Genomic DNA, 13,961 nt, shown 5'->3' with positions numbered 1-13,961 from the left:
GTTCTAATACTGACCAATATATATTTTCTATCCCAAAACCTAAAAAAGTTAACACAAAAAGTTCACACAGTGAAATATTTTCACAGCCCTTTGAAAAACAATTAATCATGTCTGCCTCCCATCATATGTAAAGTTAATGTTTAAAATTTTCAAGGATCATAGATAATCGATAAACGAAAACAAAATTTGATAATGCGATAAAATCGATTACTCAGTTTTCAACTTATTCGCATTGACAGATGTGCCCCTATGGCGAATGATCCCCCTTCTACCCTATATACTTTGACAACGGATGTTATTGAAAATAACATATTGATGTTTCTAAAATATAAAAAAAAACGTATTCTTGAATTTCAATTGTATTTCTTACAAGGATATTAATTATTTCATTATAGCCATGTTCAATTGTATTAAAATTTTTCACATATCACTTTTGCAATTGACACTTTGTTTTTTAATAATCATACACGAATAATTTTTATAATTCTTATCAATTGTAAATATAATCCGAAACATTCAGAATCACTTGTTATAAGAGTGAAATAGAACTAGCTATGCCCAGTATGCTTTGCTACCCTTAAAACAATATAAACTAGTAAGAATGTTCAGTCGGGCGTGGCCGAACATATGATAGATAGATTTCTCCGCAATATTAGTGTTAATAAGTGAATTGTGAATATTCAAGTCACTTTCTGAAGGGGATTTTGTAGGGGAGCTAGGGTAAAATGAGGTCAAGGTCATAAAGGCATGTTTATTGAGATACAATTATATTTTACATAATTATGAGCTCAAAAGCCCTTTTCGGGGGGTTAAGTTATATGAGGACTAAGTCAAATAATGAACCGATTTTAAAACAAGTAAGAGTTCTATATTCGGCTATGCCGAGTCTTATATATCCTTCACCATGGTGTGTTACTGTCGGTACCAAAAAGTCCACTTTTACATCACTTACTTCTGGCTTAGCATGCTTAATTCCATGTTCCTTGATTCAATTATATAACAAAATTTCAAAATAGTACTTTTTGAAAAACGAAAAAGTACTTAAAAGATCGTTTTTATGGGTTCTCATTTAATTAAGACTCTACATACTTAATTTCTAGGTTCAATCCTTTATAAAAAAACAAAAAAGTACCTAAAAGTTAACTTTTTCCGGTTCTCAACTAATTCCGACTCAATACACTAAATTTCATGTTTTTAGGTTCAATATTATAGAAAATTCAAAAAATACCTTTTAAAAAACAAATAAGTACTTTACACTTTTTCCGGTTCTCACCTAATCCTGACTCTACACACTTAATTTCATATTACTAGACTGTACATTTTTAATTTAATATTTCAAAGTTCAGTATTATGGAAAATTCAAAAAGTACCATTTGAGAAACAAAAGTGTATTGCACTTTTTTGAGTTCTATATTATAGAAACTTGATGAATTACCTTTTGAAAATCTGATTTCAACAAACATACAGATAGACAGACGGACGGACTTGGCTTAATCGATTCAGTTATCTATAAGGATCCAAAATATATTTACTTTATAGAGTCGGAAAATTATATTATAGAAATTCTAACGAAGGTGAAAGGTATAATTATAGGCTTCGTCCTTGGGTCAAAAGTAACGTATAGGCCAAATTTCATCAAATTATCTTTAAGATTCCGACCTGTACTTTGATAACAACGTTTATATGGACACACGGACGGTCGGACATTGTTCAATCAACTCAGAATGTGATACTGAGTCAATCGGGTGGGTATAGTACTAATATTTTAGTGCGTTATAACATCAGGAAAAACTCATAAAATGTAGTCTTTACACTATAGTGGTGTAGGGTATAATAAAACCCACTTTGTGATTGTTGAAGATTCTAGCTGTAATGGTGTTTTCTTGCAAAATTTAAGGATTTAAAGCTCTAATTTAAACGATTTTTGCATTTAAGTCATAAGGAAGGGACTCCGGCCGCTAATTCTATTCACTATTCCATCTCTTTACTACTCATTGTTTACAATTTTCCAGACATAAACATTTGTGTAATTAATTCATATGAGAAGTACTACACTCAAACCGCCAATTTAGCAATCAAATGTCAACACTGATGTCAAAGTTTTTTATGCAAATTCTAGCTCCTATAGGTTCACAGATATAAGAATTTTTTGTATTTAATTCATATGGGAGGTACCACGCCCCCTATTGATAGGCCGGCCATTATTCCATAAATGATTTATGTGGATTTTAAAGTTTCCCATACACAATTTAAGAATTCTAGCTGTAATGGTTTGCCTACTTGAAATTTCGAAATAAGAGGTCTATAATTCCTACCAGACATACAGGAACATTTTTTTTTTAAATTTCAATAAAATCGGTCTAGTCTTGAGACATAAAATACATCAACAAACAAACACACATTAATTTTTATATATAGATAGATTAATCATTAAATTCTTTATTAGAGAAAGACATTTATAATGGACCAGACAAATGTTGTTATAAAAAAAAGACAAAATTATTTTGATTAATTAATTAAAAATTTGGATTTTTTAGCATAAAACCTGTTATCAGCATAACTTAATGAGAAATATTCTAAAGATGTTTACCAACAAATTAAAAATTATAAAACTCTCTCATTCTTCATTTAACCCACAATTACGAACTGAATTACATTAATCGCCATATTAAACAAAAAAAAATAAAAACAAAAACAAACAAGTAGGAAAGTATAGTCGGACATGGGCGACCATATAATACCCTACACCATGAGTATATTTTTTTTAAAATTTTTACTTTTTATAAAGAAACTTTTATGTTGAATATTATTCCAAAATATTTAAGCAATTTATTGATAAAAAAACTAAAATTTCTAAATGGGCTTTATATAGGTCAAATATGGGCCGATCTTCTGTAAATTTGGGAAAATGACATATATTTTTAAATAACAGTTAGTTTTGTTGAGTTTCATTGCGATACAAATGGTTACAAGTCAATTTTAGTCGTTTAAGACATTTTTGGAAGGGGGTTTGTATGGGGGCTAGGGTCAAATAAGGATCGATCCTTACGAAAACCTGAATTGTCATTTATACTTATGTAAAACCTATTTGTGCCAATTTTTAGAGAGAGATAATAGAATATTTGACGTAATGATGGCATAAAAAGTTCAAATCGGGAGGTACGGTTGTATGAGGGCTAGGTGAAATAATAGACCGATTTCAACCATTTTCAATAGGCTTCGTCCCAGTGTCAAAAAACATGTTTTGTGAAAATTTCATCAAATTATCTTGAAAATTGCGGCCTGTACCTTGCGCACAAAGCCAGCCAGCCAGACGGACGGATGGACGGACGGACGACATGTCTTAATCGACTCAAAAAATTATTCTGAATCGATCGGTATACTTTATTTTTGTATGTTACAAACATCAGCACAAACGTATAATACCCTCCCCACTATAATGGTGTAGGGTATAAAAAGCGGTAAACTGTCAAAACGAATTACGTATGTATGTGTCGTGGCAACGGGTTAATTGGCTATTGCAATTCAATAGACGAATTAAGTAATCCAACTCGTCGTGTGAACATTGTATAATCGATGGATTTGACATACATTTTTATACAAAAATTACTTTTTAAATCAAAAAATTTAATTTGCGATATTACTACACTTACACTAAATATTTGAAAAAGTTAAAAATATATTAAATATATAATTTTAATTAATTTCTAATAATAGGTTCATAGTTCAAACACGCTTAACTTTAATGATCGGAGCTTATTAATAAACATCATGTTTATGAATGATATTACAATTTTTTGTTATTTATATTAATTGTTTATTAAAATCATTCATATATTTTGTAAACAACAATCTAAATCCATCATTACATGTAGTGCCTTTAGACTATGACACTTTACGTACGACTTTACGTATGGAAAACAAGTAATATTTCTATATTCGGCTGTGCCGAATCTTATATACCCTTCACCAAGTATGTTTTAAAAAACAGTTTTTATTTATTTTGTATCTCTGCACACATGTCACTCATAACATACACACAAACAAATATAAACTGTAGCAGAAAGAAAAATTAACCATTGTACTGTAATACCACCGTCAAACTGTATTACCACCCTCAAACAAATAATATCTGTATTACCAACATATTACTGCTTTATCTCCTTGTTCTTGTTATACCCACTTACCTTCGTGAGAACAGAACAGCATACAAACATACAAAAAAATACACAGCTGAATAAAACCAAATACATTTCCACACGCACATGTACATCTTTATCCAATTCACAGTGTTGTTGTTGCTTTTTTAACAAAGCATGAAAAAATTTGGTTTTTTTGATGAAATTTTCAGAGGTTGTTTCGGATTTTTGCTCATATCTCCGTTATTTATAGACCGATTTTGCTTATTTTAAATAGCGATCTTCTCGAAAGTCTAACTGAATTATTGAAGATTCGGATCTCGCCGATATCTGGGGACCTCTAAAAACTGATTTCAACAGACAGACGGACATGGTTTAATCGACTCCGCTATCTATAAGGATCCAGAATATATATACTTTATAGGGTCGAAAAATTATATTATAGAAATTACAAACGGAATGTCAAACTTATATATACCCTTCTCACTAAAGTGAAGGGTATAAAAAAGAGAATAAAACTCGTATGTTTAATACTTTTAGGTTCAATATTTAAATGAAAGATTAGCGATTAAATTTAACATAATTAAACATAATGTTGTTTTTGAATATTCGATTAGTTAATTTTGTTTGCTAGTTTAAGTACCCGGTGGAGGTGGTTTAAACTTAAGCAAAAAATTCAAAGTGTAAACAGCTGATGGAAAAAAGAAATAATATAGTTTTTATATAAATGAACAGTAAATAGTTTCATTTCTAGATTGGTACAAATTAAAACACAAAATTTATGTTTTTAACTTAATTTTTCGTTAATTTTTACATTAACATCAGATTAAATTTACTTTTAGATTAACTTATCTTATTTGGAACAGCTGTTTCTTTTATTCTTGTATGTGTTTACATAAAAATACATCGCAGATTTAATGAAACATTATTGTTCCTTGAGTCACTTTAAAAATCAAGGAAGTCTTGCGATTGTCAAAGTTTTCATTAGTATTCTCCGCCTTCTGTAATGGAGACGTCATCTATGTATATTGAACACATTGGAAGCCTATACACAATGATCGGACGTGTCTTGATCTTGGTATAATGAAATGGTGCGTAGAACCACAAACATCCTATGCGACGACCCTGATGAGATCAAAACGAGAAATCTTCTCAAAATCAGTAAGTCTTAAATTACTTACATAATTACAAAACTGGACGTGCAAATTTTTTTTGAAAATGAGCGCACAAAAGGCCCGATAGTGGCCTATGTGTTTACCCCTTGTGGTATTTTTTACTCAGAGTATTGTTTTGTACATTCCCTCATTACATGTAGAACCGTTCGGTGCAGTAACGATTAATAGAGCTGGAATTAGCGCATTGTAACCACCGGTATATTAAAACCATAATTAATCGATAACTTGATTTTAAGAAATGGTTGTGTCAATTGTGCAGTTTGGCACATTTCGATTATTTTCAGTGGGGTCACGTAAAGTCACTAGATTCTACTGATAAACTAGAGAACAATTGTAGTCTTAAAGAACAACATTGTTTGTTTTATTCATGACTGTCATGACATTCAGTTAAGCCGGCTTTTCGCGATCACACAAGTAATATGATCTGTCAAAATTTTGTGTAGAAGAGTACGGATGGAGAGAGAATACGAAATGGAATGGAAAATTTGACAGTCGTATGGCTCTCTTCATTTTTTGAAATGATTTAAAAAACAAGCATTAGATCAGGGATGTATTTTTTTGTAAACACATACAAAAAAAGTAAAAAAGCTGTTTCCATCTTACTTTGTTATTGTTTTATAGCAATCGTGTAAACACACACTAGGAAACTTTTTCTGGGAAACTTTTGATTTTCCGTGAGAGAGAAAGAAAAAGAACATCATTCATCTCTCTCGCTGTACGGAGTTTTTCGTACTCGGAAACTTGTTTTGTTTTGCTATTCTTCACATTCGTACAACAACAAATCATTGTAATTAATACGTAGTTTCTGTAACAAAATTTTCTATGTATGGACATTAAGGAAACTTCAAAAGAGAATTATGAAAAAGTTTCTCAACAAAAGTTTCCTAGTGTGGACCAGGTCTAACTGATACGACTTTTATTCTCTTCTATATTATACGGATAGAATTTCATTTTACTTTTTCATTAGAATTTACGTACGTAAAGTGTGATCATGTGAAGTGGCCTTTAGCAATATTCGAAAAAGTAACAGAAAGTTGAATGTTCAGAATATACTTATGTGTAAAATTACTCTTGTTGTGTTTTAAGTACTGTTTTGTTACACATCGTGTAAAAGTACCCCAAACTGTTATGTGGAGTAAAGCTAAGAACATAATCATTAATTGGTTTAGAAATTAGATTTTAAATAAAATTCATAATTTTTTTCTTAGCACTTTAATTGCCAACGACCATTAATGAAATTAGTATCTCAGTCAGTGAGCTCGTTCTCAATATTTTGAGTGTTTTTTTTTCGAATGTATGGTGAAAATGTTTGTGTTTATATGAAGATTTGTTTCTTTATTTATTGCTAATCTTTTGTTAGTCTCCTAAATAATAAAAACAAAGCTTTATCAAAAGAAATAAATAAAAAAAATATTTCGTAGACACACACGCTCGTATGTGACGTATAATTAATTCTCCCCAGAACTCTGGTTTTCGATCAAGCAAAACAATCAGTACTTTGTGTGTAAACAAACTAGAAACATTGTTTTCTGAATACTCGATCGGTTCAAACAAGCGACGAAGAGTTAATGCTCCCAACCGGCGAAACAGCAAAAACAAAAAAATAAAAATAAAACAATAATTTAGATTAAACATGAATGACCTCTCTAGTTAATGAATTTATTAAAATATATATAAATATACATATGTATGTAGTTGTGTTGTGTTTTAGAAATTATAGTCAGCAAAACGAAATATTATTGAAAATACTTACATGAAGTTGTCGAATTTATGGAAAGTTTTATTTAAAAGAATAAAATCTAAAATGTCTAAAGTTAATAAGGAAAAATCTAACAAAAAATTTACAGACGATTGGAGACGATCGAATATTTCTAGGACAATTCCATCCTATAGAAATCATCCATTTATAACAACTGAAAGGTAAAGGAAAATTATTTTTTTATAATTACAGTTTGTTTATCTGGTTATTTTTTTTAATTACTAACTAATAAAATTAATTAAAATTCAAGTGAGAATTTGCGAAATGGAATATTTTTGGAATTTTTGTATTCAAAACGCAATACGCAAAACAAAATTATTTACGGCCATTATCATATTAAGTTATTTTATAATCAATCGAAAACTCAAAAGAACTTATTAATCTAAAAAAAACTTCAGTTTAATTTTTTTTCAAAAAAAACTTATATTTTGACATACTTTTAAGACTTTCTATTTATTCTTAGTTCGTTGCGAATGATTGTTAAAACTTGCTCGAAATGCTAAGTGGTTCGAATGCTATTCTGCCACCCCATTATGCAGCGATCCAACAAATATAGTTTTGTCCAGTTTAGTAGATCACAATCATAAAAGAAAACTAAAAATTAACAAATATATTAACGGTTATACGAGGTCTTCGTTAAAAGTATTATTTGTCTCAGAATTGATCGAAAACTATAAAGAGTTGTTCATTATGTGTTTTTCTCTTAATCATATTTTAATGTGAATTAATTAAGAAATGTTATGCGTTTATTAAGATATTTGTAATATCTTAATAAACGCACACTTTACGTACATAAAGTCTAATGAAAAAGTAAAATGAAATGCCATCCATTCCATAAATCAATAAAAAATTAAGATGGAAACAGCTGTTTTACTTTTTTTGAATGTGTTTACATAAAAATACATCCTTGATCTAATGCGATTTCAAAAAATGAAAAGAGCCATACGACTGTCAAAATATATGTCTCTATTCTCTCTAAATTTGAGTACGGATTGACACTTCTACACAAAATTTTGACAGATCATAATACTTGTGTGATCGTGTAAAGCCGACTTAACAATAAACATTCATCTACCCGCCCAATAATTGATAATAATATTATATGTTTACATTAAAATAACAACAACAAAAGTTTAATTCCATTTCGCTGTGAGTTTAAAAGAAAATAATAACTGAATTAACTCCATAATAGTTCGAAACTTAAGTAACTTTTTGACCTTCTTATGAAAATTGTTGGTCCTATTGAGTTTCAAACATCTTTATGGAAAAGATTAGTTACTAAAGTACTTCGTAATGAATCCCAATCGGATTTTAAGCCAGCTGACATGTTTTCTGCTAGACTAGACTTAACTATAGACTAGACCATAGACTAGACTAGAATATACCCTAGACTATATACTAAACTATACACTAGACTATATACTAGGTCATAGACAAGGCTATAGACAAGACTATAGGCTAGACTATAGACTAGACTATAGACTAGACTATAGACTGGACTATAGATTAGACTATAGACTAGACTATAGACAAGACTATTGATTAGACTATAGACTAGACTATATACTAGACTAGACTGTAGACTAGACTATATACTAGACCATAGACTAGATTATAGACTAGGCTATATATTAGACTATAGACTAGACTCTAAACTAGACTATAAAGTAGAATATAGACTAGACTATAGACTAGACTATAGACTAGACTATAGACTAGACTATAGACTAGACTATAGACTAGACTATAGACTAGACTATAGACTAGACTATAGACTTGACTATAGACTAGACTATAGACTAGACTATAGACTAGACTATAGACTACACTATAAACTAGACTATAGACTAGAGTGACTCAGCCCCCATACAACTGAACCCGCCGAATAGAGCTTTTATGTTCATAATTATGTTTAATATACTCGTATCTCGACAAAAAGTTGCAAAACCATATTAGCCTTGAACTTTTTATTAATAGAGCCTTATTTGACCCTAGCCCCAATAATAATTCCGCTTCAAAATGTCCACAATTTTATGGCTGAAGTGTATATCTGAAGCAAAGTTCAATTCAACTTAAACGCTTTATTATGAAAACTAAATGAGATTTTATTTTTGTAACAGGTGTAGTGTATTATAAGATCGGCTCCGCCCGACTATAATTTCTTACTTGTTTTTAAAATTTGTTTAATGTTTTTAATATCTATTATTATTTAATATTATTTATACTAAATCGTACTTTTGTACTGTAACTTTAGATTAAAATTATCAAGTAAATTTTTAACAACATTATGGGATTACTTCGTATCTATGTTATTTACAAGTACATATGTATGTACAGAATATATATAATAATTGAATTTATAAACAATTAAAATTTAAATACAAATTCAACTTTATTAAAGCTATTTTTATTATAAACAAGTTTTAAATATATTAAGATCATTAATAACAAGCTGGTTTTTATATTTTTTCAAAGCAAAACTCTTCGATCAAAAGTGAATTATTTCAAAAATTGCTTTTAAGAGCAAACTGGTAAAGATGTAGATCTTTCTAAAGAATAGGGTCCACTTACCTATAAACTTAGAAAATAGGGGTTCTGAGCTATTAAACGTCTACTTAATTTGTATTAAATCCATTTGCATTCATATAATTTCAAATCTCTTGCAGCTGGTTAGAGGGTAAACACACTGACGATGAGGCTGAAGGATTGTGGCGTATCTACGATACATTGTACGATTTTACACCATTCATTGCCAAACATCCGGGTGGTTCATTCTGGTTGGAAAAAACCAAAGGTACCGATATTACAGAACCATTTGAGACTCATCACATTAAGGGAATTTCTCCACTACTATTGCAAAAGTATAAAGTACGCGAGGCACTGAAGCCAAGGAATTACACTTTCACCATGCGTGAAAAAGGCTTTTATAAAACACTTAAAAGTCGAGTCGCTGAAACACTAAAGGATTTAGATTATACACCCGTTAAAAAGTCAAATGTAAGTTTAGAACTCAAGCACGGAAACTTCAGTGTATTTACTTAAGATTTAATAAAACTATTTCTTTTTTCAGTTATTCCATTTAACTCTTCTGATCTCCACATTAGGCTGTTCTATACTATCGGCCCTTAATGCTGGTATAATATTTGAACTTATTGCCGCTTTATCTCTATGTTGGCTAAGTACCTCAGCTCATAATTATTTTCATCAGAAGGATAATTGGCAGATGTATACTTTTAATTTTACACTAATGAATTTTGCCGAATGGCGCATTTCACATGCGATCTCTCATCATGTTTATACCAATTCATTATACGACTTGGAAATGTCTTTGTTTGAACCCTTCTTATGTTGGATTCCCAATGAACATATTTCATCTAAAGTTAAACGTATTTTATCGGTGATAATACAACCCATATTTTATGTTGCCATATTTCCCTTTCACTTTATACAAAGGTGAGTCCAAAAAAAGTTAAATATTTAAACAAATTGAAAATATTTTCCCCATTATTCTCTTTCAGATTATTACGTTCGATTTTTGTGAAAAATGAACTATTGTGGCATGATGTTATCGGTTTCTCGTTACCGCTCCTAATGCTTATTTGCTCCAACTCTTCTCTAGCCAATGTTTTACTGCATTGGTCTCGCATTATTGCTATCGGTAGTTTTCTATTCGGTTTAATTGGTCTTAATGCTGCCCATCATATACCAACCATTTATCATGATGGTGATGCCAATCGTAAAGATCGCGATTGGGGTCTTTATCAATTGGATACTGTTATTGATCGCGCTGACATTAAAGGATCTCAATTTATGGTTCTTACTCATTTTGGTGAACATGCTTTACATCATTTATTTCCTACTCTAGATCATGGTGTTTTACCACAACTGTACCCAGTGTTTAGAAAAACTCTTGAGGAGTTTAAAGAAGAGCTGCGAGAGTGTACATTTTTGGAACATATTATTGGTCAAAATAAACAGTTGTTAAGAACAAAACCAAATCCAGTGCCACCATGCGAAAGAAATAAGAAAAGTAATTGAGAAAAGAATCAAGTGTATATAAGGGAAAGTGAGAAAAATGGTTAAGGTGTGATAAAAATAAATTTTTTTTGTAAAAAATTTTAACTTTTATTTATTTAAAATCTTGATGTTTGAAATTATGGTAAAAGTTACGACTAGTAAAGGTGTAGAACCAATATATTTGGGAATTGTATTCATAAATTTATAAATGGCTTATTAAGGGTTTATTAGACAGTTTTCCAGGCAATTATGGATACATGTTTTGGCACTCGTTAAGCCGCCAGCACATGAGCACACAAGTAATATGATCTGTCATAATTTTATGTAGAAGAGTATAGATAAGATCGTCTAAACGCAATATGCAATGAAACCATCACACATTGAGAGAAAGTACGGATGGCAATTTTGACATTCGTATGGCTATATGCATTTTTTGAAATGATTGAAAAAACAACCAAGTCGCATTAAATCAGGGATGTATTTTTATGTAACACACATACAAAAAGAAGCTGTTTCCATCTTACTCTGTTATTGTTTTATACCAATCGTGTAAACCCAACATCTATAAATCATACAACTTTAAGTTTCTTTTCTTGTTATACAGATTGAATTTCATTAAACTTTACGTACGTAAAGTGTGATCGTGTGAAGGGCCTTTTATTAATTGTATATTATTCGTACGCCTTTATTGATTATCATACAATTATTTGGGAAAAAAACGCAAGTCATTTTAATATTAAGATACAAGTTTAAAAACAAAATGGTATTTTTCAAAACAACGACTAAATTTACATCATTCCCAATTTCAAAACCTTAACGATAAGATTATTTTCTCACACTGAGAGTAATTATTAATCTACAAGTACTTATACGTTATAAATAAGCAATTATGATTGATAATGACTGACCATACGATACCCGATATCAATTTTTAGAAAATTGTCAAGTTAAATTTTGGAAGAAGTACGAATACGGTTATTTATGAGTTATTGTATGTTTTAAGCTTTATCGGTACTTGTGGCTGAATGACATAGAAAGAAATTTGTATACCCTACTCCACTTTAGTGGGGAGGATCATTTTCTGAGTCGATTTAGCTATGTCCATACGTCTGTCCATCCGTCCATCCATGTAAACCTTGTAATCAAACTACAGGTCGCAGCCTATTGAAAATGTTTAAGATCGGTTCATTATTTCACCTAGCCCCTATACAACTGAAACCCGGAATAGGACTTGTAAACCTTGTAATCAAACTACAGGTCGCAATTTTGGAAATAATTCAATGAAATTTAGCGCATAAACTTCTATTGTCACAGGGACGAAGCCTATTGAAAATGGTTAAAATCGGTCCATTATTTTACAACTGAACCGGCCGAAAAGGGCTTTTAAGTTAATAATTATGTTTAATATACTCATATCTTGACAAAAAGCTGCAAAACCAAGTTCTATACTAGACTTGATGACCCTCACGAATTCTATAATTATAGGGCCTTATATAACTCATATGAAAAGCCCTCATCATAATTTCACTTAAATGTCCACAATTTTATTCAACAATAGAAGGCTTAAGTATATCTGAGGCAAAGTACAATTCAACTTAAATGCTTTATTATGACAACTAAATCACATTTTATTTTTCTAAGGGTGTAGGGTATTATATGATGGACCTCACTCGATATCCTCGATGCATATTTGTATGGGGGCTGTATGAAATAATTAAGGTAAATCACTAGTTAGTTAGTTATTTAATTAGTTAGCTAGTTTGTTAGCAAGTTAGTTGGTTAGTTATTCAGTTAGTCAGTTAGTTAGTTAGTTAGTTAGTTAGTTAGTTAGTTAGTTAGTTAGTTAGTTAGTTAGTTAGTTAGTTAAGTAGTTAGTTAGATAGTTATTTAGTTAGTTAAGTTGCTAGTTATTTACATAGTTAGTTATTTAGATAGTTAGTTAGCTAGTTATTTAGTTAGTTAGTTATTTAAGTAGTTAGTTAGTTAGTTAGTTAGTTAGTTAGTTAGTTAGTTAGTTAGTTAGTTAGTTAGTTAGTTAGTTAGTTAGTTAGTTAGTTAGTTAGTTAGTTAGTTAGTTAGTTAGTTAGATAGTTAGTTAGTTAGTTAGTTAGTTAGTTAGTTATTGAGTTATTTAGTTAGTTAGTTAGTTAGTAAGTTACTTAGTTAGTTAGTTACTTAGTTAGATAGTTATTTAGTTAGTTAAGTTGCTAGTTATTTACATAGTTAGTTATTTAGATAGTTAGTTAGCTAGTTATTTAGTTAGTTAGTTAGTTAGTTAGTTAGTTAGTTAGTTAGTTAGTTAGTTAGTTAGTTAGTTAGATAGTTAGTTAGTTAGTTAGTTAGTTAGTTAGTTAGTTAGTTAGTTAGTTAGTTAGTTAGTTAGTTAGGTAGTTAGTTAGTTAGTTACTTAGTTATTAAGTTAGTTAGTTAGTTAGTTAATTAGTTACTTAGTTATTAAGTTAGTTAGTTACTTAGTTAGTTAGTTGGTTAGTTAGTTAGTTAGTTGCTTAGTTATTAAGTTAGTTAGTTAGTTAGTTACTTAGTTATTAAGTTAGTTAGTTAGTTAGTTAGTTAGTTAGTTAGTTACTTAGTTAGTTAGTTAGTTAGTTAGTTAGTTAGTTAGTTAGTTAGTTAGTTAGTTAGTTAGTTAGTTAGTTATTCAGTTTGTTAGTTAGTTAGTTCATTATTAGTTAGTTAGTTAGTTAGCTACTTAGTTGTTAGTCAGTCAGTTAGTTAGTTAGTTAGTTAGTTAGTTAGTTAGTTAGTTAGTTAGTTAGTTAGTTAGTTAGTTAGTTAGTTAGTTAGTTAGTTAGTTAGTTAGTTAGTTAGTTAGTTAGTTAGTTAGTTAGTTAGTTAGTTAGTTACTTAGTT

General features: G+C 29.9%; 1 protein-coding gene across 1 annotated transcript; it reads left to right on the top strand.

The window, feature by feature from the left end:
• Nucleotides 1-6,605: 6,605 nt before the first annotated feature.
• LOC111678374 (cytochrome b5-related protein) lies at nt 6,606-11,192 on the top strand. Its single transcript, XM_023439712.2, has 4 exons — nt 6,606-7,234; nt 9,740-10,070; nt 10,144-10,526; nt 10,592-11,192. Exons 1-4 carry the CDS (start codon nt 7,068-7,070, stop codon nt 11,109-11,111), a joined length of 1,401 nt encoding a protein of 466 aa, XP_023295480.2. The 5' UTR covers nt 6,606-7,067; the 3' UTR covers nt 11,112-11,192.
• The last annotated feature ends 2,769 nt before the right edge of the window (nt 11,193-13,961 follow it).

This window comes from Lucilia cuprina, chromosome 2, assembly GCF_022045245.1.
Source record: "Lucilia cuprina isolate Lc7/37 chromosome 2, ASM2204524v1, whole genome shotgun sequence".
Lineage (NCBI taxonomy): Eukaryota > Metazoa > Arthropoda > Insecta > Diptera > Calliphoridae > Lucilia > Lucilia cuprina.
Note: the sequence above shows the minus strand (reverse complement) of the source record. Positions and strands in the feature narration are given on the sequence as shown.